The following is a 27,768-nucleotide window of genomic DNA, read 5'->3' on the forward strand; positions in this document are numbered from 1 at the left end:
AGTCAGTGGGCTCCCCTACAGTGTGTTACTGCCCTAATCTGAGAACTTTGTGACATCTGGGCTTTGTTACAAGTTGGTTTGGTTGAGCAATCTCTTCTGAGTCACCCTTTATGTTCCTTTTTTTCATGATTTTTAATGTTAATACATCATTGCTACAGCTGGAAAGAACTTATATTCAGTGCCTTCTTTGCTGGGAACAATGTCTAACATGTTTACCATAGTGAATGTAATTTAAAGCATTATCTTACTGAAAAAAAAAAAAAGCACATGGCCTTGCTAAATACAAAGTTAGCAAATAAAGGTAGGTAGCCTAGAGGTTTGGTTAGCCATGAATAGCCTAGAGGTTTGGTTTCTGAATAGGTTATTTAAAGCTGATGTGCTGTCTTTTTTCAAGAACAGAGTGCCAATTTAGCATGTGTGCCCATCATCAACTTTTTAATGTTGGCATTATAGTGCAGGGCAAGCTGGAATAAGATGCAAAGCTCTCAGCTTACTCTGCCCTTGGTATGTAGCTCTCCTTAGCGTGCCTCTGCATGGGGTCACACAGTGTCAGTCATGTGGGTGTGAGACGATGTGACAGAGAGACATGGGCTGCAGCTGATGTGTGTGCCTTCCAGTGGGCCTCCTCAGGGCAGGGGCTCCTGGTAACCAGCTCCCATTCCTCTGTCCTGGCAGAGCACAGCCTGGCAGGAGAGCCATCTTCTCCAACATGTGCCTTGGAGCACCAGACATGTCCCACAGAAAGATTCTCCAAGGCCTGCATATGAGGTCCAGCAGTAGCTGGGAATCAGCAGGGAGAGGCATGTGGGAGTCAAGTGTGGGAGTCTCATGACCTGAGAACATGACTTGAAGGTCTGAAGGTGATGGTGGCAGGTAATATCTTACCATGGGACATGTTTGGGTTTTGTCAGGTCTTTTAACATGAAACCTCAAAGTAACATGTTTTAAAAGGGTTGTCAGTCTAGGATGCTGGCCTGAAACCTGTGCAGACATGTCTTTCTCTGCTAGGTAGCTGTCAGCAGTTTTCAGCATGCAGCAGTGCTGATTTGGAGCAGGATTGTACAAGTTCTCAGTAAATTATTTCAAAATCCTTCTACCAAAGCTCAAGAGCAGCAGTTGCAGGGAGTGCTCCCAGTGAGGATGGAAGTTACAGACTGAAGTCCTGGTTTCCTCTGTAGGGAGAATTTGTTAAGTCTGGCACCAAAGAAGGAAACTTCAGCTACTCACTCAGGTGTTCACCCATCTGCATTGACTTTAGCATGTGGCACAGGGTGAAAGCTCTCAAAGAGGGCTATGAAGAATTCAGCAAAGTTTGTCTCTTGATCAGAGCTGCTGTCCTGCAGACCATTAAAAATGCACTTGATTTTCAAGCAACATGGATCAGAGCACCAGTTTGTAAAAGGCACAGAAAGGCACTTGCTGATCACAGCAGACATGAATATACTTATGGTGTTGCTGAAGGTTGAAAGCATTGCATGAAACAGGGCTGTGCTAATAAGGCATTACCTGCCATAAAAGGGCTGCTACCTGTATGTGTAATCAGTATTATGGTTGCTTTAGGATGAAACTATACTTCTGTACTTCTTATTATATCAGAATCAAAATGAATGGTATGCTGTGTGGTGGCATTAAGCACTCCAAATAGTGTTTTAAACTATCTCTGTTCAAGCAGTACTGATGCTTACAGCTTCAGACTTCTTGTTCCTTATTGGTTTGGTCTTTGGGAGAAAGCTGCTCCATTCGGCTGCTTTAATGGAGCTCAAATGATAAAGAACAACACTGAGATCAGTCCTCATGAACTACTTTTTCTTCAGAAGTGCCAAGCAACTTTGGTGCCAGGGCTTGCCAGTCCTAAAATCTGTTGCTTTTCTGCTCTTTTAACACCTTTTTTTTTTTTTTTAATGTGCAGAATACATTTGTATTGTTTCATGCACCAATTCTTGGGGGTTTAGATACAGTAGCTCTAATGAGCTACTCGGTATTTCCTCCATAGGTCTTCAGCTGAAATCAGCCTAACTTGGACCTTAGCCAAAAATCTTCTCACCAGTTCAGAGCTGGTGGTGTGAAAGGAGACTGAGAATTCTCTGTTTCAGCCCCTGGTATAAAATCATTCACATGCTTTTTGCAAATTTTGTTAGACACTGAGACCAGAACCTGTTTTTCAGCTGTGGCTGGACTTATTGGTACAGGCAAAAAGAAAATTATGTTTTCTTATCCCCAGTTCAGCAAGGGCCTGGGAAGGAATTTGCCTGTGTCTCAGCAAGTAGCACCAAATTTGGCAGGAATAGCATGACGGAAGCTTCTACTGAAATTAATGTAATTGATGTGTAAAATAATGTAATGGGTTTAATCTACACCGAGGAAAGAAGGATTTAACAGGTGCTCCACTGCTTCCAAGAGCCTGAATTAGCCAAGCACCACACTTGCACAGGTGCAGGTGTTGAGCTCAGAGGAAGTAGAAAGGCATGTTGGGATGGCTGAATTCCTACTGTGGTGATTAGTAAGGCTGCTTTGTGTCTGTGGGGCTGTGACTTGAGCTGATGCAGATACTGGCCTGCCCTCCTTGTGGAGCTTGTTTCACAACCTCAGCAAATGTGCCAAAAAGGTAAGGAAGTTCTGCTCTTCTGAAAATGTGTTCTTGCTGTATGGCCTTCACATGTTCACATACATGTTCAATCAGCTGCTGTTTTTTATTCCATGGGGAACGTGCAAGAGGTACAGTAAGAGCATCAACCCTTGCTCTGAAGATCAAATATGTTCCTGAATGACCAAGGAACAGACCAGAGGAAACTCTGGAAGTTAAACAAAGGCAGAGATGTTTTATTTATCATTTCTAAAAACAAACTTAGCTCTTCAGATAGACGGGAATGTTACAGATGAGAAACTCTGAATTGAAACCACTTTTTAAGCTAATGAGACTGTTAATAAGCACTGTCATTTGCATGAAGGAGAATAACTTGAAAAATAGTGCTGTTCAGCGTAGCATGGAGTAAAAAACGTGTCTGTTTTTGTCTCACAAGGAGCCAAAGAAAATGCTTTCCTGAGCAAACATTCTAGAGAGCTGATGTTTGGAAAGATGAAAGAGAACTTATATGGTTTTGTGTCTCTGAATTGATAGAGTGGAGAAGCATAACAGCCTAGGAAGTGAATATAAAATGTCCATCCTCAATTTCCCCTGTGGTGCCAGGAGTGCATGGCATGATAACATGCACAATGTTCTCATTGTTCCTTGACTGATGGCTGGTTTAGGATTCTGTAGCAAAAGTATAGGAAGCAATTAACCCCTTTTACGTGGAAGGAGGTGTAGCTTTGTCTTAATATTGCTGGGTTTGGGATACAGCAAAGCATGTGTTTGTTTGAGCCCTGGAGAAGAATTCAGTTAATGGAGGCTGAGAGCCTGGAAGAGGAGTTCCCCTCAGAGAAGAGAGACTTTTTAGGAGTCCTGAGTATCAGGAAGTCTAGAATACAATTTAGAAACTTTGTTTACTGTAACACCTCAGTCCCAAAGTCTTAAGCTTTACTGGGAGTATTACTTTGATATTGAAGACTTCAAAAGATCCCACCTGAACTTTTGCAGAGCCTTTAGCTCTTTGATACCTTGAAGTTGCGTAAAGAGAAAAAGCTACACGCTTCTTTCCAAGAGACTTCATTTAATTAGTGAGAAAATATGCATTTTGGTAAAAGGTTCACAGTGGTAACATACAACCAAGGAGAGGCATTTCACTAAAGCACCCAACAAACACCAATGCCACAACTTAGTAAAATGCAAACCATTGGTTTTAAGTTACCCACAAGAGATTAAGGAGAGAATAAAGAAAAGAAGAGATTAAGAGAAGAAAGAAGTAAATAAAGAGAGGAGAAGAGAGAAGGAGTAAAGAAAGAGCTTAGAGTGAAAGAATTGCAAAGCTACCACTGAAGGGGCCTTTGGAGCCATGCCACTGGCTGCAATTCACCATGTGACATTTCTCCATGCCTAAATACCTTTCACTGAGCAGAATACTGTACACCTTAAAGAAATAAATGGTGTATGTAAACTATGGAGACGCAGTGAAAATTATTTTTTCTGTTTAAAAGTATAATAATTATCAGTGCTCCTTCTTTTAACCAGTGTGGATAATCCCTATTGAAATAGTTTTCATGTTGCTAAGGAAATACACAGATGTGTTTTTATTGCTTTTATCGATCTCCCTCATTCATTTTTTGGTGCAAAGCCTTTCCAGAGGGTTGGCCATTTCTTTAGAACAAACAGTTTGATTTAGGAGTGCTGCTACCCATTATTGCTACATTGATGGAGAAATTAAATGTTTATGAACTAATCTATACCATCCTCCCAAATCACAGATGTTGGTAACGGAAAGTTCAGTTTAATGCACTAATAAACCATGGGCTGATATGTACTGTGCCAATTAATCTCGAAGGTCGGCGTGAGAGGGAAATTTGATACTTTCAGCGACATGTCAGAATTCATTTTGAAGTAAATGTAAGTGCCTGTGTAGGTGAAAGTATCACGTTTTTGTTATCAAATGGATGAGAAATAACAGCTTACTGAGGAAGCATCTTTTCTGTTACACATTTGAGCCCTTCCTTGTATGCCTGTAAAAGTCAGCCTCCCCAGCAAAAGAAGGGAGTAGATTTAAATCTGCAGGAGGACTGCATGGACAATAAAGTAGTACTTGGAAGAGGAGTGTTTGAATGCATTGTGTTTAAAGCTTGAGATTTGGTTGAAAACCTGCTGAAGTGGAACAATTGTTCTTGTAATAATGGTATTCAATATTTTACTGTGGAAGCAGGTTTACTTCACTGGAGAGTTACAGTTGTGGAGTTTGTTCAGATGGAAGTGTCACATGTATGGTGGCTTTGTAAAATTACCTCAGTACTAGTGTAGAGAACAGGGATATGAAGGCTGAGGGGGCTTAGTGATGTGAACAGTCAGGCTTGCCCACCAGAAGGAGGATGTCTGCCAAATTTTCTCTTCTTGGATTTGCCATTACAGCATGAGGGTCAGGGCTGGCAGATCTGTGTGAAGGACCCAGGTGGTGTTATACAGCGATGTCAGGCACCTCAATAATGGGAAATAATCACATATTGCTATTTTATAAAAGTATTGGAATCATAGAATGTTGTGGGTTGGAAGGGACCTTAAAGATCATCCAGTTCCAACCTCCCTGCCATGGGCAAAGACAACTTTCACTATATTGCTCAAAGTCCCATCTAACCTGGCCTTGAACCCTTCTAGGGACAGGGGATCCACAAATCCTCTGTGCAACCTGTTGCAGTGCCTCACCACTCTCACAATATCTTCCTAATATCCAGTGTAAACCTGTTCTCTTTGTTTGAAGCCGTTTGCCCTTATCCCATCACTACATGCCCCTGTAAAAACTCCCTCTCTGGTGTTCTTGTAAGCCCCCTTTAGGTACTGGAAGACTGCTTTAAGGTCTCTCTGGAGCCTTCTCTTTTTGGACATGTCTTCAAACAGATAGCGAATCTTCATAGCCTTGGCTGGATGCAGTGAGGTGGCAGTGCATACATACACTGGCTCCTGCAGTGTTAGGGTCAATTCATTAATTGGCTATCCATTCCTTCTTGCTGTAGGGAAGAATAGTGTGGCTGTTGTGCTTCCTTGGTTTCTTAGTAGGTGGGAGGAGAAATGACTAGTGTCTCCTGGAAGTGAGGGGGAAAAAAGCTGCACAGAGAGAGTTGTGAGGGGACATGTCTGAGCAACCTTTACCCAGGCAAGCTTGTGGCAGTGAGTGGAGTGCACTGTGTACAACATTCAGGTGCTGTGAGACTGGCAACTCTGACACATCAGGCATACCTGACTGCTGTGCTTTGTTGTCCTGGATAAATGCCCCTTTCTTGTCTGTCTGGTGTCTATTTCTGCACAGAATGGCACTGCCCACTGGCTGGAGATCGTTCTTCTAAAATAAATTAAAATATAGTCCAAGACTAGGGAGAATGTTGATAGAGTGCATAAATAGTTGTTCCTTTTAAGAGTGGTGTCCATGTTTCTGATGCTCAGTTGCTGAATGTAAGAGGTGTTTCTGTTGATAATGTGGTTTTCTGTGAAAGCCCTTTTGGGTCTAGGATATATTCAAAGAAAAGCACTGTGAGTAGTAGAAAACAGCCTCTACCTTCTCCTTGCCAAGGACCCAGACCCTTGAGCAGTGCTAGACAGAGGGACATTGGACTTCAGACAGCAGGGAACTGCAGGAGGAGCATTCTGCTCAGTGGACATGAATCCCTGTCTTGCATGGGCTTCTTGGCTATCCCTGTCCTGGCAGAAACAGCTGTGGAGATGTGTGTGGTAGCGACCAACTCATTGAATAGTCTCTTCCAAGAGCAGGATCACATATATCCTTGGACTTGGTGACCACTTCTCCTCAATCCTTCTGACTCTTCCATCTCAGTTTTGTAGGCTGCCTGCCCCACATGCCAGTTGCTGTGTCTATTGCTACCTACCAAGAACCAGTGTTTAGCAGCTTGACCTTCCTCTGGGGATTTAGGCCTAGTCCCAAGGAGTTAAACTATCAGTTGCATCGAGTAGTGGAAAGTATGCTCATTAACCATGTTCTATTTAAAATACAAAGCAAATGTAATGGTGGCAAGAGGTGTCAGATGACAGGAACTGAGAATTGCTTTCTCTTTTCAGAGCCTGAACAGATGCAGCGTGGCTTTCCTTCCCCAGCTGCTGGGCTCTGCAGTTGCTCTTGGAGCTCGGTCCTGGTTGTGTGGAGTATTTCTTTTCTGAGGTGAACACAAAAAATATAACAGAAAGCAGCCTTTTGTAAGGAGCATTCCCCAGGATCAGAGCTCTGAGCGATGCTTGTGTTACTAGTATGGAGGCAGTAGGTTGAAAAAAGTTCAGCTTTTAAATGGTTTTGAGGCAAAGTAGGAGGTTTCCCTGCTCTCCTACTGTTTAGGCATTTCCAAACTGTACTTTCAGGTTGGGTATCCTTTGAAGGGGATTTATTGATGAAGCTAAAGCTGACTTTGAGAGTGTTTGGTGTGTTTCTCAAAAAAACTCCTTGTAGTTAAATTTCCCAAACAACTTTTTTCTACATTTTCAAAATGAATAAAGAGGTTTCAGTTGAAGTCACTAGCTGAAAGAGGCTAGTACTATATAAAGAGTTTGTAATTCTTTATAAATGACTGAATTATATAAGATCACCCCAAAATGTTTTTGTCTTATATGCACATGAACATTTTCTCAGGTATTGGTCTCAATTTGGGGTGGAAATTTTTCAAAATTACTAAAACTTTTGGATAGCATAAAAATCCATTCCCCATGCAGCCCTGTGAAATACTTTCAGGCTTGGTCACAGTGTAATAGGAAAGGAGTATTCTCTCTGTTTTCATCTGTTTTGTCTCTAAAAATTATTTGTACTTTGAGGAGTGAAAGTGATGTAATCAATATTAGCTTGATTCCGTGCAATTAAAATTCAGAGAAGTACTGGTTATATCTCATAATCTGGCACTTTGTTTTAAACAAAAATATGAATATGAGTTTTTAAAAATGGGTGGCTGAAAAATCTGTGTTTCTGCAGTGATGAGAAGTCATCCAACTTTTTTAGTTGTCCAGGCTTGGGTCCCAAATATTTTGGAAACTACTAAAACTTGCAATTTCAGAAAGGAAAATATGATGGAAAATTCAGCCTTTCCTTTAGGGCTCTGTCCAGCCTTGAACTAGGCTGGTTCTGTGACCACATGTTGGTGCAGTGTTGATAGGGCAGTGTGAAAAGGAGGCTGACAGCATATATGGCAAAATGGTGTTTAGGTTTTTGTTTGCTTGCTTTCCCAGCAACTCAGATCCACAGTTTCTTGGAAAGAGCATGCTTCTCCCTGGAGCATGTATGCTAAGGAGCAGTAGGGTGTGCAGCAGTGCCTTGAGAAATGCCCTCCAGGCTAAGTCTGCTTGTGTATCCCACACTTGTTTTTTTGTTGCCGTTTTAGAATGAAGTTAAACAACTTCCTTTTTTAATTCCTTCTCTCCAGGGCTTTTTCCACTGTGCGTGTAGCAACCACAACCCTTTGTAAACTACCTGCTGGCATTCTCTGTGCAGGGTGTAATTCAGAGGTTCATTTGGCCCTGTCTACCAGCTTAGTGAGGGTTTAAATGGGAGGTTTTTTGGGAAGCCTCAGAAAAGAGGCAGCTGCTGTTGGAGCAGCTGCAGTTTATTCTGGTGCCAGCCGCCCCTGCTGCACCTGTTGGCTCTTGAATGACGGTCATTTCGTGCATAGCAGCTCAATAAGGCAAAGTAGGGTTTTAATAGAACAAGCTGATACCCAAATGGGGATTAGGGCAGTTTCAGGAATGCTTAATGAAGAAAGAGGAGCTACATCTAAGGGCAGGGATGTAACAATACTTCCCTGAGTTATGGCTATTCCCAGTGTCACTGCAGAAGGGGTAGTTGTCCTGTTCTTATCACAGCCCTTCCCCTGTTCCCAGTTATGGAGCCTTTCAGGCTGGCTGATACTTCTGATGGCTTTTTATAGCCATGAAGCTATAAATACAGGCAGCAGGTAGGATCCTTTCCCTGTAAGTGCTGCAGACCCGCTGTTGCAGCAGTACAGAGGAGATTTTGCTGGGAAGAGTGGCTCTGCAAGGTCCCCTGCAGCAGGGCCACCCTGCCTGGTTTTGGGTGCTGCCTGGTGTGCCAGCAGGAGCCACCTTAGGAGCTGTTCTGATACCAGCTACCAGATCTCCTCCCCAAGATGTTTTAAGTGCTGATGTAGGTAGTAGTTCCCTAATTAGTCCTCCTCCCAGTCCCCAAAGAAAACACTTTTCATTCAGATTCAGTAGAGTGACCTCCTGGAGATGTCTATATTTCTATTTTTTAATAAAACTTTATTTTGTGAAATTCAGATACACAGAGAAAATAAGTGCTGAGTGCTGCTTTGGGTAGGTTTGAACAGCTTTGGAGGGAAAAGAAAAGACTTTATAGCCACAAAGTGACCACAGGGATTTATTGATGCTTTATTTTCCCAAGAAATGACATTGTTTCATTGCAAATAGCATGGAAATAGTTTGTTGGGATGGATGGATCCTGGATGGTAGCAGTTCATTCCATCTAGTTCGCTTTGGTGAAAGCTCAGATTTCTTAGATGAAGGTGTAGTGACCCAGAGGTGATACCCATGGCTGTACTGGTAAAAAGTGGTGGGGTTGGAGTCACATCATCCAGTTCTATGCAATTTCCATGTTGATGGTGACGGACTGAGCAAAAATTTTGGGCAAATCTTAAGTGCCATCTGGTCTTTCTGAATTTGACTTGTTCTGGGAAGGAATGAGAGAATTAGATCTGAAGTCAATGTTGGCTGAAGAAACATTTGCCAAATGACAAAATGAGCCCTTGATTCCTATTTGGAGGTGTTTCTTTCAAATAGGAAATACACATTCCCAACTCCTGAGATAGAATAACTAGCAGTTCAAATAAACCTACAGACCCACAATAGTTTGATTGTACTTTAAAGGCAGCTGCTGCTGGTTTTTTTTATTTTATTTTGAACAGAATAGCAGCATATAAAGGTTGTAGGGGTTTAATTTTATTTCTTTTTACTTTTGAAGCCCTCATTTGGCTATTGATCATGACTGTTACAATACCCTTTTTCACATGACTATTTTGTTTGCAGAGCTGTTCTCAGTATTTCACACAAGTTTTCAAGATACGTCTTAACAGAAATCCACAAATTATTAGATGCTGCTTTGATTTCATTTTTTTTGTTTAAAAATCTCAGTTGTGCTTGTAGGATAAATGTCTCAGGCTGTCAATTTGCATAGTTTACACTCTAATTTTGTATGGCAACAGACATCTAGGATAATATTTATGCCTGAGGTTTCTTTTCACAGTTTGTGTATGTTTGAAAAATCCACTAAACACAGTTTTCTATGAGTTACAGGGCTGTGAACAAGAGCCAGGAATCTGCACTCCTGTTTTCTTTGCTCTTGGACAACAGTCTCATTTTATTCTGTTCGTATCATTGAGGAAACAGTGTCACTTTTGTGTTGGCCATGGGTATACAGAAGCCTTTAAGCACAGCAAACACACAAGTGTAGAGATGAGAAGAACATACCATTTGGTATCTGGAGAATTCCACTTAGACAGACAGGATGTGCTTTACAAATGCTGTGGAAAAATACAGATATGTTAGTTAGAAGGAGCAGCAAATGTTACCTTGGGAAATACCTTTATAAATAACATCTGTTTATGAGCTGATGGCATTAAGAACGGGGGTTCCTGGTCAGATTTGACCCAAATGTGTGATAGAAGGCTCGAAGTGTTTAATGTTGTCAAATCAAGCTCTCTTCTTGCTTAAGTGTGCTAAGACATTAGCTATAGGATTGGTTCCAATGACTGCAATTGCTCTACAGAAAGTCGGTCTGGAGACCTGGCGCCGGCCAAAACAGCTCCTCTGCCATGGCTGAATCCAGGCTTCTGCGTGCTGTGACTGCAGGATTAGTGCGTTGCCACGGTCATTTGCACGCAGAAGCCTTTTGACCCAACTTTGCTGGAGCTTTGTCTGATTTGCCTGAGAAGCTAAGAGCCAACTGCAGTGGAACTGTGAGAGAGAGGAGAGATGTAAGATGGGAGGATGTTGAACTCTTGCACCTACCCTCATAGTTGATGCAGCCATTTGAGTCTTCCTGACCTTTCATGAGTTCGTCTACTTCCTCTTCTGTCATTTTCTCACCTGAGAGCGGAGAGAGCTTGGTTAATTCCTCCACACACAACTGATGCTGAACCCTACAGCTTTTCCAAAGGCTTTCCTTGTTTTCTGAGTTAATAACAACAAGACATATATGACATGAGCTTTATTAATTTTAACTTTCTTTAGAAGTTTTGCATGTGCATATAGACAGAGATTCCAATTATTACCACAGAGTAAAGAAATTATGCAGCAAATCTTCTACCTTTGTCCATGTGTGTTAGGTCCCTGAGATGTACAGACTTCTCTCTGTTCATCAAATATCAGGCATTCTTAATATCTCACCTGAATGTAGAAGTCATAAACCAAGCCCTTTCCTCTGGTTTTCAGCAGAAAACCCAAAGCTTTGTTTGCTTTCTTAGTGGGTTACCAGTTAGGAAACTCAGAGTCTTGTCTGGCTTGGTAGCCTCCTACCTCTTCAAACTGGTTGGACTGTCTTTTCTCCCTCTCATATGCCTTCAAGCAGCAGCAATTTTGGAAGAGCTCACGGAGATGATAATCCCTTACCCAGAGTAGCCAGCACGTGACGGAGCTCAGCCCCCATGACTGTGCCATTGCCCTCCTTGTCGAAGACACGCAGACCTTCAACGAAGTCTTCAAAGGTGCCCTGTTCCTTGTTGTTGGCAGCTGCTTGCAACATGGGCAGGAACTCTTCAAAAGTAATCTTCTTGGCATTCATCTCTGGAAAGAAAGCACCAGTAGCTACATGCTAGACACTTGCAAGTATGTTCTTTAGGGATATTTGCCCTGAAACGTGGGAGAGCCTCCCACCTCGTGTGCGCACCTTTTTCTGGCCTTTACTCTAATTTTTGCCTCACAATTTTACAGTTGTGGAATCTGGATTCTCTCTTATCTTGGGAGTTATTTTTCATGTAGATCTGATTTTTCACATCCCTGCTCCAGCCCTCTTCTTGCATAACTTTATGTGCTTGTGTGCGTGTTGTATTTTTCTTTCACAGAAATGAAATTTGTTGTATGAGTTGATCTTTGAAAGGATTTGGGGAGTGAAAGGACTACAGAATGTAGTCACACAGAAATCTTGAGCTCCAGCAGTGGGAAAAGGTAACCAGTGTGTGATGTAGTGACTTAGACAAGCCCCTGGGATTGCTGACACGTTACTGACCTTTTCAGGGTCTCTTTGATGTGGTGGCAGACCCCATTAGCAAAAGAATAAACGAATTAAAAATAGGAAAGTACGGGGGGGGATGTCCAAATTTGCTATTGACATATTTGCTATGGAGGTTTAAGGACTCCCGAGCTTAGTGCATCAAACCCCTTTGCTCTCATGAGCCAGAAGTTGTAGACCTCGGTGAGGACTTCTCCAAGTATTGTTGGTTTTGGTTGGTTGTTGTTTGTACCAAGGCTGCCAAATAAAAGGATTTTTCTTTCTTTTTTTTTTTTTTCCCTCCCACATCTTTGCAAAACACAGCTTTAATCCAGGCAGCAATGAAACATAATAGATGGAAACATGACAGAGATTTCTCAATATACAGTTGTTACAGAAACTGTTTTACTACCCAGCTGTATCAAAATCACTGTCACTTATTGCTGGAGTCACTTGAAGTCCTGGTATGGTTTCACTGCTGTGTTAGTCCTTGGTACTCCCTGCTAGTGCTAATGCTTTCTGAATTGTTCCTCAGAGATGCCTTTGCCAGGCCTGGGGGTTTGAATATAATTTAATCCATCTTAATATGTTTCTCTGCATGACTGAAAGCAAGGATCTCCTGCTTCTAGGTCCTTGTTAAGAGGTGACTACAATATTCATGATTTCTCTTTATCTCTAAAAGGGGAGAAAAGGAAATAGAAAATAGCTGCTATAATAAATATAATAAATAGCCAACATATTCCTCAGCATGTCCAGGTTTGTAGGAACTTTGAAAAGACTAGTCCAGCCAGCAGGAATATACAGGTGGGTTTGCAGGCCCAGGGCATGTCAAGGCTTATGCAGAAGAACCTGCACTGGAAGGACCTGAAGATCTGAGTATCAGTTGTTGGAAATGGCTCCCCAGCAAGGGCTGGGACACAAATGGACTGTGAGCAACAATGAATGTGTGCTACATCTACACCAAGCTGACACCAAAATGGCCCCTACAGAGACCTCTCCATGTCCCAAAGAGAAGGTTTTAATCCTGTATTCCGCATCAGCATCGTCCTCTTCCAAAGGAACTGGAGAAATTCCATATGTTTTTGATGCAGAGTCCCCCTCATTGCCCATCAGAGCAAGAGCTCCTCTCTCTCCTGCTGTGACTATTGATGTTGCCAGTTGCAGTTCCCCAGCCTCAAGAAGGGCCCATGAGAGACTGTAGGGCACTTACCCTCTTTGCTGGGGTTTCCCAGGATTTTGTTGACCTCAGCATTTGTAGGGTTCTGCCCCAGCGCCCGGATGATATCACCAACCTGGCTCAGGGTGATCTTGGCATCACCGGTCCTGTCAAAGAGGAGGAAGGCCTCCTTGAAGTCTGCAAGGGAAGAGTAATGGTTAAATTGAGCCAGGCAGCTCCCTGCTGACAAAGATGTGAGCCTGTTGTCTCCTGGCAATGTTCCACTGACTCCGGGGGAGCTAGCCAGGGGAATCTTTGGCCCACAATCCCAAGAAAAACTCCTCCCCTGTGACATTTCGGTTTCACTATTTTTAAACTTTTATATCTATCTTTCATAGCTTTCCTGGCTTTAATAGCCATCAATAGCTTTATGATTGACCCTGTAGTTATTTCAAGGACAGGGAAACATAAGCTCTCCATGAACATTCTCATTCAAGAACAGGTTTCTTTACGTGATGAAGCAGCACAAGGTAAAAATGTTGTTATCCACTCCACCTTATCTCTCCAGGGGACTGGGATTCTCCTGTGAAAGTGCCTACCAGGGCAAAACCTCTACCTGCTTCAGTGGGTCCTACCTGCAGTCCCAGCCTCTCGACTGCATAGTGCTAATGGCAAACCTGAAGGTGGATTTCAAATGCTTGTACTGTTGTTTTTCCTTAAAAGTAGAGATTTCTACCCACGTTTGTTCCCTCTTATCTCTGCTTTTTGTGATCTGTCCCTACTTCTTAGAGATGGATGAATATCCAGCTTTTCCAGTGGTAGAACTTGTGTGGTGCCTTATTCTGTGCATTTCCAATGTGTACATTTTGCTTCTTTCAGTGCTGCCAAGTGGTCAGTGTTCACTTATTTCCCCTTGCTGTTGGACAAGGCCTTGGGATACAGGCACTTCTCCTACAAGAGTCAGTACAGTTGGTTGCCTCCATAACATTGCAGGCCTTCATCTTCTGTTGGGAAGTTCCATGTCAATCATCTTGCCATATTTTTCAGGGTTTTTTAGAGTGTGTTTTGCAATAACTGAAGAACTAGGGCTTTGAAAAAAGAGGAGAGGATGAAGGTCAAGTGTCTATCTAAAAAGCCATCTTGAAACCTCATCTGCCAAGAGCATCTTGGACTGTGCTGTTGATCTCTTCTGCACTGCAGTGTCTGATGATGCCGTGGGTTAGCTCCAAGCAAACCAAGTAAAATGTCTTTCCCTTGGCTGTGATGCACATCCAGCAGCTAGACAGGCTTTGTGTTTCACAGCTTGTGGAATGTTCTTGGTGTCTTGGGGCAGATTTGGGAGTAATACACCACATTTCAGATCATGCCTTGGTTTGTCTTGTGCTGGGGATGTGATTTGGAGGTATTTGGTTTTGCTTTAGTCTTCCATGTACTGCCTTAGTGGAGGAGTTGCTGGCACCTAGTAACAGTGCTGGTACACAGTGTCAGCCTGATAGTCTGTAATCTAATACATCTGAAATTAATCCTTTTACTGTCTGGTATGAGAGACTGTCATCTTTTGCTGCTAACCCTCTCTCCTTACAGCTCCTATTGTAGGGTATGAAACCAAGGCCTTTGGACCTGTGTAGAGCTTCCCCTTACAATATACCAACCTGATATCAGCTCCTGCTCTAGCAGCTAAGATCAATAGAGTTGTAGTGATTTATGCCATATGATCTGATCTTTCATCTGCTGCATCAGTGACATTTAGTCAGAGTGAACTATAAAACAACGCCAGTGTGCTATTAGCAAAGCTGTCAGGAGAGTTCCTCTGTTTTGTAAGTCCCATGAAGTTTTATGTTCACTGTGTTCTGAACACTGCTTCCCAGCTTGGAGAAAAGGCCTGATTTAATTTTGTCTCTCAGGCATGCGTTTCACTGTGATATATCCTTGCTGTGGCATTTTTCTTTTTAATTTTCTCTTTTTCAATAGCTAGTCCTAGAATGTATCTGTGCTGGAATAAGCATGTTTAAAGTCTTTCTCTGAGGATGGTACTACCCAGTTGCTGGTGCATCAGCCTGTGTGGATGGAAATAGTTACTGAGGGTGGGCCACCTCTGTTCCTGGGAAATTCTCCCTCTCTCAAGTAGGTTCTAATTGCTCTGCTGCTTGGCTCAGTCATTGCAATAGTTACAGCAGCTGGATGATCTGAAATACGTGGGGAATCTGAAAGATATATTTTGCTTTGTTATCCATGCCAGCAGCTTTGAATTGATGGCATTTTTCCATAAGCCCTCCCAATCCTTTTGTGAAAGTTTCAGAATTAGAAAGTGTAGAAGAGGCTGAATGATTGTTTTTCTTGTTGTTGTTGTGGCCAGAAGTGTTTAGACTGCTGGAAGAGAAATGTTTCCAGTCTCACTTGCTGCACTATACCTTATTGCTTTGATGGTGTAGCCTAGAGTAGGCTCATATTCAGGAAGTTTAGGGCTCTCTCAAGACCTGTTTCTAGCTATTCCACCCCCTCTGAATTTCTAGAAAGTCCTTGTATCTTCCTTTCTAAATATTTTGTATAATCTACTATATGTGCTACTGAATTCTTGGCATTTTTTAACATTATTTAATGTAGCTCAAATGCATCTCTTAGCATATTTAAAACACTCTAGCTTAGATTTCCAGAGCTTCAATGAGGGATTTTAATTGTCTCTTTCTAGAAGATCGAAAGAAAAAATTTGGAAGTTGTTTGTGGTTTGTGAATTAGATGATACAGCAAGATGCTCAAGAATTGCAACATGTCCAGACTATTGTGTTTATAAGCAAGTTTATACAAGTCACTTATTTGCTGACTATTTCCATGCTTCTTGAATGCATTTACAGTAAACCAGCCTTTGTTACCCCCCTTCCACAATACCTTCTGGCCAAAGTGACATGTAGACCTCTTGCATCTTCTGATCATGTAAGATTGCAAAGTCACTGCAGCTAACTTAAGTCCACTCCCCTTCTGTTGTCCTTCATCTACCTATTTCCTCTGTGACTTTCAAATACAAGACTTGTTTTCAGCATCCTTATGAAGAGCCAGAACAGGAGCACAACAGAAAAGTGTTCAGTAGGCAGAGCCAGTGTATTTTTTCTTCGTACCATGGAATAAACTTCTCAGCTTGGCAGCATGTAAGCATCCAGATAGATTACATGTAAATCTATGGTCAGATTCTTGTTCAGTGTAAGTGAGCACTGCTGCTCTGAAGTCAAGAGTGTGATGATTTGTACCAGCTGAAGTCCAAGCTCATCGTTTCATAAAGGTTAATTTTGGAGCCTGTAGCTCCTCTCTGAACCCACATACACTTAAAACACATCAGCTCTCTTGTAACTTACCATCCTGTTGCTCCTTGGAGAACTCGATCTGTTGGAAGGAAATCAATCACAAAAAATAGCTTAGGAAAGGGGGGGCTGGGGAGAACCTGTTTGTTTTCTAAAGCATCCAGCTCAGTCCATGAGTCGTCTTCCAAAACAGCAAAAGTGTGGTCTGTCAGATGTGCAGAAGTAATGCATTTAGCAAAAGAGCTGTTAAGGCTAGTGAATATTTAGCACTTGGTAGCCATTATGTTCCCCCTCCTGCCCTGTTGAACTTTAACTTTGATTTCACTTACCATTAATTTCGTCAGCAGAGAAGGACTGCAGTTGGGAAGAAAAAGAGAGAGAAAAAAGAGAACTAGTACTGCTGAAAATGCACTGAGAGAAAGCAAATAGCACAAAGTACGAGCACCCTCTCGCTTCTGTCTTGCCTAATGTAATTAGGCCATAGCGACCTAAATTAGCAACTTCCCTTGTAAAAATGCATCAGCAGGTCTATTGTTAAAGATTCCATTAAAATCTGCATCCCAGAGAAAGCCAGAATTGTGGCTATAAGCAACAAATTCTAAAGTCTCTTAACTAAAGTAATTAATGTACCATCAAGTAATTTACTTTTTTAGCACAGACCTGCTTTATTTACACAATTTGGAGCAATATTGCTCAACAAGCAGCTTTTTTACATGAACATAGAAATTAAACCAATCCCTTAAAGTCTGTGTTTCAGATTAGGTTTTGACAGTACATTGTTTCATAAACTACTACACTATGATATTTTCTTATATAAAATATTGCTGTTTTCCTTTGCCACTTTAGCATGTTCCATCTGATTTAACAAAAAGCTTAGCAAATTGTAACCGTGCTGTCGGAAGCTGCAGGAGCTGCACATCTACCATTGCACGTCAGGAACTTGAGGCTAACTGGAAAACTTTGCATAGTCCTTTAGGTTTCAGGAGGAAAACCAAGCAAACCTGAACTGTCTTCTGGATTGTCCTCCCCCACCCCTCCCCAGAACTAACTTGAGCCAGAAGCCCAATTTACTTATATAAAATCCGCTGGCTCACTGTTAACCATTAGCTTTCCAGTGCACCCACCATGGTTGAGTTGGAAAAGCAGAGCAGCAGACAGGCAGGAGGGATTAGCTGAGAGGTCTTGAGAGTGGTCCTGCTTTCCTGGCCTTTCTTCCCCTTATTTATCTGGTGGTGCTGACGGCATTGCTGGGATTAGGTGTCAGAAGGAAGAGGTCCCTCCCCTTGGCGAGTTCTTTAGCTTTCTTAGGGCAAAGTGACAGGAGGCTCTATGTCTTGATCGACATCTTATGATGGCTATTTTTAGGAACCTGGAGAGGGGCAGGGAGTGACAAGCAGTAATTTTGATTCATGTCAGCACTTTCTGGGTCTGTACCATCAAGAGGAGATATTCCTTGTCCAGACCTACCAAGACTTCCTTATAGGGAAGGATTCTATGCCTCCAGTAAGCTATCAAGTCAGTCAGCAGTGATAGGAGCTAAGGCCCCCAAAAGGCTTTGTGGACTGGGAGGATGACTGTTCATGGTGGGTAAGGAGTACTTGCTCCTTTGGGTTTGCAGCTTATGGTGGGCGCACAAGTGGGAATTTTTGAAGTAGGTTGCAGGAGATAGAGGCTCAGCTTCTTCAGTAACAAAGACCTAGTCCCACCATTTAGCATCCCCCAAGCCCAAGCCGAATCTCCAAATGGATGAGATGTTGTAATGGGATTGGAGAACTTTACTCTAAGCTTCTGTCTTTCTCTGTTGCCTCAGCTGGGTCAAGATCGTCATGGAACCAGGATGGGAATGGTTGTGTGGCAACAACAGATCCCTGCTGTGAACTCAGATCTCTTCTTTAATCTCTGTTGATTGCCTCTGTTGAGAAGTCACTGCTGCTGGTTTTCTACTGACAAGATGTGATTAGTGAGGAAAATTTTCTCCTGTAGCTCTCTCAGTTACCCTGAAGAGAAGCATAACCTTTGTGAACGTCTCTTTTCAGTATATTGAGGACACTGAAAGAAAGAATCAAATCCAAGCAGACTTAACTTTGCTGTTTTTTTATTACTGAACAATCAAAATAGGTCAAAGTATTTGGTTGAATTTGAGACACTAATCTCCTATTTTAAGAAACAAAAGATACAACTGCAAAGATTTTCTAAGCTTGCCCTTTTGGCTCAAAAATGCTCTCTTCAAACAGATTACTTGCATTCTTTGGGAAATATCTGGAAAATATCCTGAGTATGAAAAAGCTCCACTGCCAAACCTTCGCTTTTGTTTAGTTTTTGATGGTGGTTTTTTTTTTTTTAGGTTGGTTAGTTGGTTGGTTGGGGTTTTTTTTGCTATTAGCCCTGTGGGAACAGGGATGTGTTCATGACCAAGTGCAGCCAGGATCAGGTGTGGCTGTGCTGAGAGAGGGTTGATGCTTTTGCCTGAATTAGCTAATATAGGTTTAGCACAGCTCAGAGCACCTGATTAACACAGGCTGGGACTGGGACTTGGGCAGTGAGAAAGCTAATACAGATCTTGGCCATCAATCTCAATGCATTAATAGAGGACCTTTCAAAAGAGTTTGGCAGAGCTGAAATGTTGCCTGGGTCAATGCAGTGTGTTGCCTTTTGTGGAATTTTCCTTCTGCCCTCAGCCTCTTGCTCTCCAGTGCTGGCAACTGAGAAGTGTTCCCCTGAAAACAGAATATATATTTGTTTTTAAAGGAAAACTTAGATTAATTTTCTTGAGCAGATAAGTTTTGGCTACAACAAAGCTCATCCCAAAAGACACCAAGCAGAAAAGAATTGGAGAGTGTTTGCCTTGGGCATAGAAAACTGATACCTGTTTTAGTCATTTGGCTTGAACGGGCTATAAAATATCTATAAATTGAGAGAGGTCTACATATAAGTTGATTATCTTTTGACCATGTGAGACTTTGGCTTAGAATTTTGATGAGGAAATACTAGTGCACCACACCAGCTCTTCACTTCAATACTGATCCTTGAATAAAATCTTACTGGACACTTTTAGTGGGGAAGAATATTCCAGTATGGGTATGTTGCATTCCCTTGAATTAAGAATTGCCCTGCTCTAAACCAGTAGGTCTGTTGGGGGGTTAAAGTGTACTTGCTTTAAGTAAGGGCACCTACCAATGGCCTGGATGGAAAATATTTCAAATACTCTTTAAATGAAATTAAAGGTAAGATTTCTGATTCTGTAAGGAGTTTTCAGAAACTTCAAAAGATGGAAATATTTTGCAGTGGTCTGCTCTTTGTTCTGATCCTGGCAGTGTTCTCTGCATTGTCAGAGGACACTGAGGCTTAAGGCTTTAGGGAAGAATTTGAAGTTTCAGGGGGAGATTGATTTAAGAGAAAATGAATGCTCCCCTCCCACCTTCCCCCCACAAAATCATGAAAGATGGAAGCAACTGCAACACGTGGGAAAGACCAGATGGACTTGGATTTATCTAACTTCCCTTATCCCTTATTGATGGGCAGAGTTATTATCCAAAAGGTTACCTGTGCCAAGGAAAAAAAGTGATGTGGTTTGAGTTTGTGGTTTTTTGGTTTTGTGTTTCTTTTTTTTTTAAGATTAAGGCTTTTCCCCACATGTGACCACCTTCTAGGAATTCTGGTGCTAGATAGAGGTATTTTGACCAGGTCCCAGTTATAAGACAGGGTGAATAGGGTTTTATGCAAGCCTTTATCACCAACTAAACAGAGACCCAATCCACACAAATCTTTGTTTCCAAAGTATTAACAAAGCTTCTGATTTCCCACAAATCATTGGTTCATGGGTGTTAGGGCCCCAACTTTTGCAGCATGGTGCTGTGCTTGCCTCTTTAGGCTGGTGGGCACTGGGATTGAGTCGTACTGAGTGTCGGATTGAGCTGTGCTGAGGGACAGCTGCCTTGTCCTCACTGTAAATGTGGAAAGGTCTGGACAGGAAGAAAAGCCCTGAGAAAGCATGCTGCTGGGAGTTAAAGCATTCAGCTGCTCAATCTGCTTGTTACCTTCTGGATGAGTTACAGAGAAGTGAATCATTTTAGGAGTTTATTAGGGAGTCAACAGATATTTCAAGGTACTGTCTCTGTAGAAGAGAGTAAGAACATATCAGATGCCTTGGAAAATCAGAGAGGAGAAAATTGAAGGGTCCCTTAGGATATTCATTGTATATTTAGCTCTCTATGCAGGACTAGAGGGGATTTTTTTTTTTATTTCTGGATGAAGATAAGCTAGGATTGTGCCTATAGCAGTTCATATGATATCTGCTCACCATTAATGCCTGCTCCTTGATTAATACAGTTAGACATCTTTTTTAGTAGACATCACTGAGTGCAGGGTTCTAAATCCCTCTTAAAAGCAGGCTGTCCTTCACCCATCCCTCACCCCAGTTCCATAGCGTGTATGACCAGTGCCATGGGTTTTAGAGAGGCTCCTTCTCATTTAAGTAAGAATCAGCAGCCTGATGGATCTGACCTCATGGCTTATGAGGCAGAGAAACACTAGAAAGCAGAACAGCTTTTGAAAAAGTGAGGTCCATTTTGAGAGCAGAGCTGCCTGGAAATACAACTGAAGAAAGAAAAAAACCCCAATCACTGCTAATATAGGAGAGAACGTTGCATGTGTGAGATACCAGGAGGTTTGGAATAATGGTTCAAAAATACCTCTGAGTTTAATGGACTAAATTGCAGATTAATTTGAATTTTTTCCTAAGCATTTTATGCAACTTTCCAGTTTGTTTATTTTTCAAGCTTGTAACTCCACAGTTGATTTACAGCTGTGCAAAAACTTTTGAATGAGCCTTGCCATTTAATTAATGTGCCCTTCTGAAATGTCTGGGTGTGATATGTGCTCTACCTGCACTGTTAATCATATCCTTTTGAACAGATTTCATTAGCTTCATGGGGGGAAGAGCATTCAGTTGTGCTCATTTGTAAATGTGTCACTTCTCTAATTGCTTTTAGTTGGGCTTGAATGTGTATAATCAAGAGGATACACAAGATGTGAGGCTCTGGAGCCCTACTTTTGGAGAGATTTCTTGTTTTCACATGCCTCCCAGTGGCAGTGTTAAGAGTAATAATGTAATTTAAACTATTGCTGCTTGACATTTAAATGCTATGGGGTAAACCAGCCAGTTCAAAGTACTTTTTGGCAGTGGGTGTAAGATGTAATAAAACCTCAGTGAAGTGAGGGCAAATTTCCTGGTTGGTTGTTTCATATCTCCTTACAGATAACTTCTTTCTTTACTTGTCATTGGCTAAATTAGTCACCTTCTTGCCTTATGTAAGATTAACTCAAATATCTTTCTGTTACTATCTGTTTCAATCTCTCTGTGCTCTAATGGGGCTTAAAGCAGTATTTTAGAAATACTGTGGTGTTGTTTTGATGGGAGAAAGGCTCTGCCACACAACTGTTAACAGCTGGAAGTTACTGTGTGAGCTGTTAAAATGTTACACACTCATTTCCACTTTAAATTCCATTGTTTCTACCAATGCTTGCCATTTCCCAGGCTCTCCAAAGGCTACAGGTATCTATAGCTGCCAAAGCTGTGAATAACTAAGAATGGATCTTGTTAAAAAAAACAACAACAGTGTTTTCCAAATAACTCTTCAGGTTAGCAGACATAAGGAAAAGTGTCTACTAATATGTATGGACAGTCCCTACTTTTGAGGGACTCCTTACTTAGCAGCACTTTAGGGAAAAAGGAGGCAAAGTTCTTCTGAAAGTGTTGTAAAGAAAACTAAGCGGTGGTTTCTGTTTGTTGTTTCCAACAGTGTCCCAAAGGGATGTCTTGATGTACAGCAAGAGTCTGTTGTCCAGGTTGCCTGTCTTCAGGCACCTTTGTGCCATGCCTTGCCCATCCAGTGATTGTCAGCAACATGGGTCTGGCATCAGTGGTGAGATTGATGGAGCTGGATCCAGACTGATGCTGTGTCTCAGGGATCAAAGCAGAAGCAGGAAGCTGGTTGGGATGGGATCAGACGTTTACATCTCTTAAGGCTAAAATCATACTGGCCCTTGTTCCCATCCTACCTGTAAGTGCACTTGGGACTGATGACCTTGTCCAACAAGAATATCCGTCCTACGGAATCTTTCCGGAGCCACAGCTGGAGTTAGATCAGGCATGATCTGAAGGCCTCAGCCAAAAGTTTCAAGTGAAAACCTCCTGGTTCCTAAGAAAGCCCTTATCGCTATGAGCAAAGCTACTGTTCACATTCCTGCTCTCCCTCCACAGCTTTCCGTGGAGTTGGTCTGCAGCATGACAGCTCTCAGAGCTCTTTAGCTGACATTTGCAGTCCTGCTCGCCCTCCAGCCCAGGAGCTTTCTGTCAGTGCATTTTACTGAGTTTCTCTCTCTCTGGTTATGTCCAACAGAGTGTCTGTTCAGAGATGACCTACTGGAGTAGTGAATGTAACAAGAAATAAGTATACTTGGAGAAATACTTGGAGTTACTGCCTTAAGAGCTCTGTATTTAAAAACAAGCAATCACAGGCTTGCTTCCATGCAAAAAGAGTCATCATGCATCACACAGTTACACAAGACTTTAGAAAGTCTTTACTAGTTGATAGCTTTTTGTTATTTTTTTTTCTAAACACTTAGGCGGCTTATCTGCAGTTTGGCATGGCATAATTGGTGTCCTGGGATTTCAGTCTGAAAATACCAGCATGGTAAGCCTTGTGTACCAAATGAACCTCACTTACACCATGGATACTTGCAAGAACCCAATCTCTGTCTCTACTTGAGGGAGGATACTCGGGTGTATCCTTGAAGTAAAGGGTCTGGTGTGACACCAGATGAGGGTACTACATGTTCAGGTCACGATCTGAACAGAGCAGGTGCCTATAAAGCACTGCACCCAGCATTTCCTGCCCATGGGTCCCAAAATGTCACAGTTGATTCTGTGAGCCTGGTCTCACCCCGAGGGCTGGCTGTGTGTGCTAGAAAAGACCCATAGATTTCAGTAAAAAGCAACATGCTTTTCCTGTTTGTGATAGGGACCAAGTTATATTGATTTGGGCAATAGGAAATTTATCCATTCCCCGCTGCCTCAGTTGCAAAACCAAGCATAAGACCTCTACATCATTAATGTCTTATCAAGTTGTTGCAGACATAGACCCATAGTAGTGCTGTTCATCAGCTCAGCATTTCTTCTCACCCAGGCTTGTGTGAGAGAAGGATGTTGACAAAACATATGAGGGAGTGACAAAACATATGACTTTTAGGGAGTGCACTGGACCATACTTGTTGTTAATCATCCATCACCCTATTCTTTTCTCAGTTATTATTTAACTCCTATGCCTAATGCAAATCCTGGCCATGTTAGTAAAAAAGAAAACTGGAAATATAAATTTGGACTGGAAAGGCTTGTGCGAAGCAGATTGAGGTTTTTATGATTTTTCCTGAGTAAGAGGGAAAGAGGTTTTCATGTTTCTATTTTAAAACAAAGTCTTCCTCCCTGGCTTGACTCTCTTCCTGTGTTGGTTGCACTGGAACCTAAGGTGAGCTATGAAAGGGCTCAGTTTAGAGATTTGAGCTTTTAGCAGTGAGGTATTCCTGTTACTCAGTTCTGTAGTCAATAGATGGTGCTCAAAAACAGAAAATCTCATGACAGCTGCTATTAGCACTAGCAAATCACCAGATATTTGCTCTAATTGGGTTAATTTCAAGAGCAGGATAAAGAACAGAAGAGAGTGAGTGGTCTGTCACAACTTCTGATGGTGACAGACAATTTTGAGGTGCCTGCATTTGCAAGAACCCAGCCTGAGTCCTCTTAAGAAAGGAAAAAAAAATCTGGAGTTTCAAAATGTGCACACCAATAGGGTCAGAAAACCAGATGGGCCAAGCAGAGCATCCAAGCTGAGAGGTACCACCAAAAGAATCACTGCTCATGTTTGTAAACCACCTTCTTGTTTGTTTTGGAGACTATTATGATTTCTGATGCTAACTTAAAATGGAGTGCACTGCCAAATGTGGTTTATTTGGCTGCTGTAAGCCCTTGTTAGGCAGCTCTATCCTTACCCACTCCAGCTATAACACTTAGAATGGGCTCGGATATCTTTTTATAAAAGCTAACAAAGCCTGCTGTGTGGCTCTCCAGATCATCATGATGCTGCACCTTGGCATTCCCAGTCACCTCTCATGAATAGCTGCTAATTCCCTGAGGAGTGCAGGGGAGCCCACTTGATGCCCTGGTTCAAAGTGCTGGTGGTTTTGTCTCTGTGTCTGGTAAATCAGTGCAAAGCGCTCCAGATAATAGAATTACAGAACGGTTTGTGTTGGAAGGGACCTTGAAGATCATCCAGTTCCAACCCTCTGCCATGGACAGGGACACCTTCTACTAGACCAGGTTGCTCAGAGCCCCATCCAACGTGGCCTTGAAATGTTTACTGAGTCCCAGTCAAAAGCTTAGCTTTAAGTACTCTCTGGCTCCAAAGTTTTGCTGGAAATGGTGCCGCACCTTTTCTTGTGCTGAGACTTTGGTGGCTGAATGGAAGGATTCAGGATTAATTAAGGGGCTGGGCTAAGACTCAGAAAACTAAGATTCCTGACTTTGCCACAAATTGCCCAGACAGATCACTTTCCACACAACTTTGTTTCCCCTCACTGCATGAGCTCTCAAAGGGTGAAAAGGGATAACCCAGGGACCCTAGAAGAAAATACTTTGTCTGATATTATCTTTCAAAAGAAAGAATTTAAGGAGAGTATCTTCTTTTATCAATCTGAATATGACAAAACCTGTAGAGTTCTCTCTGTTCTAGCAGTATATATGTCCTGCTGCTACAGAGAGCTATCTGGGTAAAGGAGTGAATTGCAGATGCCTCAGAGTGCAGTGTGCCATTTTTTAGCTGGTAATATATTATTCAGTCTATTTATGTAAAGATAGACTAGCTAGGTTCACTGTAGTTAAAAATTCTATTTTCTCCTAATGAACTGGACATATAAAGCTATCCAATCATATTAAATTATTTAGCAGGAAATCTAGCTTGTGTTTCCCTCCATTTCTGGAGATGAGTGTGTTGTGAGGCCTAATCTAATTTTTAGGCAGTATTCTGAAAACCAGTGGGTTTTTTGTGTACCCTATACCGTGATCACTCAAAGTATTTAAAAATGCCTTTTTTTTTATAGCTTTTGCTCTTGTTACGCTTTGCCAATGGCTTTAGCTTCAATTTTATGAGAAGCTACGTACCCTTTCAGAGAAATACTGACTACTGACTGGATAAATTACAGTAAACTTGAAGAAATTTCATTAAATTGGTTATGATCATGGGATTATATGAATTAAGGTATCTGAAAGATAATTCATCATGAGATGAAAATGAGTAGGTCCTCTTAGGAGTCCTTGTTCTCCTTCTTTTATCCATAATAGGCATGATTTCTTATGTAGAACTTAGCAAATTGGTCCTGGGACCAATCAGCTTGTCAGGTAGGTGGAGAATGACTATTAATAGTCCTACCCAGAGAAACTAGTCTATCTCTTCTCTTTAACTGCTTAACCTCCCTCTCTTCTTTCCTAAGTAAAGAATTTCCCAAAATGGAGGAGCTTTATTTGAAGGGTCAAGGCAACAGTCAGTAATGTTGGTTGACATGCAAAGTCTAAAAACATCATGAGAACAAATGACAGTGCAGTCAGAGGGAAACCTCCAAAAGACTCTTCCTCTTTGATGCTTTCCTTTTGCAGCAAATTGTGAGCAAATGTAAAGGTGAGAGGAAATCACTTGAAATGCTCCCATCCATGTCTTTCTGGCTCATGGTCTCTGTCACTGTTTGTTGTACAATGTGAATGAAAAGAAAATAGGTGAAACTGCCAAATCCCTCTGTTTTCATCTGTTTTGTTTCTTCTTTTAAAGATAAGTCATACTGATCTCAAAGCACATGACCAGTGTCATCAGGTGGTTCAAAAATTTGAAAGGAATTTGAGGGTAAACTGTAAAATAAAACTTGGTTTTAGCACAGTGCTATGGGAAAACATTGCATTTCAAGTTTCAGTAACCCCTTTCCTGTCCTTGTGCACCTACTTTAGGGGCTTGGGGAGGTTTTTTTATGGTGTTTTTCAAAAGAAAAATGTAGCTTCACCAAACAGGTCAGACTGCTGATTTGGTAAAATGTTCTGAGGTCCACACTCCAACATACTTTTAACATCCCCAGGCGTCACTCCTGTGTTAAATCATGCACCATGCCTTACACCCCTCCAGCTACTAAAACAGTTAAAAGCTCAGGCAGGTCAGCAAATCCATGGGCTGAGGTTACTCATTCATTTCACCGCAGTCCCCAAACCGGAACCGAACACACGCAACACTCCACTGCGTCCCTCAGCCGGGACTCTGCGAACTCTCCCCTTGGGGAGCACCTCGTGTCCGCAGTCAGCACACGCTCATCCTTTTACCTTGATGCTCTTGAGGTCGATGGCGGGTTCTTTGGGTTTGGCTGGCTCGGGTGCTGGTGCCGGCGCAGGCGCTGGTGCTGCGGCTGGTTTCTTTACGTCCTTCTTAGGTGCCATTTTGTGGTGTTTAAATTGGAAAGTAAAGGTGCTCTAAAAAAAAAATCTTAAAAAAAACCCCCAAACAACAACAAACCCCCCCAAACAAGCAAAAAAACCCTCTTAAAAGTGATCCTGGGAAAGGAGCAGTGGTCAGAATGAGCTACAGCCTGTGCCCTAGAGGTGGACCCGATGTGCTAAACTCTCTAAGGGCATATATATATTTCACTTAGTGCCTCACAGAGTCCTGACACATGCAGCTGGATTGGACAGCTTGATAATCAAGGGGGATGTCATTCCAGCTCGAGCTATAAATGGAATATAAGAGTTCAGGGCTTCATAAGATCAAGGAACTTCAGAGGCTTTTTTCTCCCTCTTAAAAAACCCGAACCATCTCCCCTGTCTTTTTTTATGCGTGCAAAGGAGAGGGAAATACGACAAGCCCAGTTTCAGATCTACTGTTGACATTCATGTATGGATTGAATAGTTCTTTTTCTCATCAGAATTTCAGTTCTGCTCAAGTAATAAATCTTCTTTCTTTTCTTCCCTCCCCTTTCCCCCCATGCCATGGATAGCACTCCAGGAGGATTTGGTTTCAAGGAGGAATTTTGACTTTCATGGCTGGGAAGATCATTATTTTCCAACCTAATTTGCATCTCTCCCTACAGCCCCTCATTCCTCCTCTGCTTCCTTCTTTTTCAAGGAAGTGTTGATCAAGCAAAGGCTCTGGGTGTTTAAAAATAAAGCAGACAAATATGGAAAACGCTGCAGTACCTTCAGCCAAGGCATCTCTCCCTGACGTGACCCTGAGTGTCTTTCAGCAGTTCTTATTATTCCTTTCCATCATGGTAAGACTGTGTTTAAATTTGAAAATTGCTTCCTTTAATCTTTTTCTTTGATATTTTTTTTTCTTCTCCTAGGGATAAGTTGTGCCCTATTAGAATGGAGATCAGCTGGGTTTTGTCTTCCCACATGAAAGGTTTCCTTTTGTAATGTATTTATTAATGG

At 42.0% G+C, this 27,768-nt stretch overlaps 2 protein-coding genes across 6 annotated transcripts in view; one reads left to right on the forward strand and one right to left on the reverse strand.

Moving 5' to 3' along the window:
- The window catches only part of CPS1 (carbamoyl-phosphate synthase 1), a 170,427-nt gene that overhangs the window by 3,361 nt on the left and 139,298 nt on the right, over positions 1-27,768 (forward strand). The gene's annotated exons all lie outside the window — the stretch shown is intronic.
- MYL1 (myosin light chain 1) lies at positions 8,951-26,968 on the reverse strand. 2 transcript variants are annotated; one of them, XM_064661964.1, is made up of 7 exons: positions 26,668-26,968; positions 16,311-16,338; positions 13,018-13,161; positions 11,210-11,383; positions 10,610-10,687; positions 10,070-10,122; positions 8,951-9,272 (listed from the first exon to the last, which is right to left on the reverse strand). In XM_064661964.1, the coding sequence occupies exons 1-6, from the start codon at positions 26,779-26,781 to the stop codon at positions 10,094-10,096; spliced, it is 567 nt and encodes a 188-aa protein (XP_064518034.1). In that variant the 5' UTR covers positions 26,782-26,968; the 3' UTR covers positions 8,951-9,272; positions 10,070-10,093. The 2 variants fall into 2 exon arrangements, with proteins under 2 accessions (XP_064518034.1, XP_064518035.1); XM_064661965.1 differs by lacking the exons at positions 16,311-16,338; positions 26,668-26,968 and adding exons at positions 16,586-16,610; positions 17,381-17,498.

This window comes from Pseudopipra pipra, chromosome 7 (genome assembly GCF_036250125.1).
Source record: "Pseudopipra pipra isolate bDixPip1 chromosome 7, bDixPip1.hap1, whole genome shotgun sequence".
Classification (NCBI taxonomy): Eukaryota; Metazoa; Chordata; class Aves; order Passeriformes; family Pipridae; genus Pseudopipra; species Pseudopipra pipra.

Bases quoted from the DNA above. Each gene is read 5' to 3' on its own strand.
- MYL1 (XM_064661964.1), bottom strand. From the start codon at position 26,781: ATGGCACCTAAGAAGGACGTAAAGAAACCAGCCGCAGCACCAGCGCCT. The intron at 10,688-11,209 runs GTAAGGGATTAT...CTCCGCTCTCAG, and splicing joins TCACGTGCTGGCTACTCTGG to GTGAGAAAATGACAGAAGAG. The intron at 10,123-10,609 runs GTAGGTGCAAGA...ATTTTTCCACAG, and splicing joins TGGCTGCATCAACTATGAGG to CATTTGTAAAGCACATCCTG.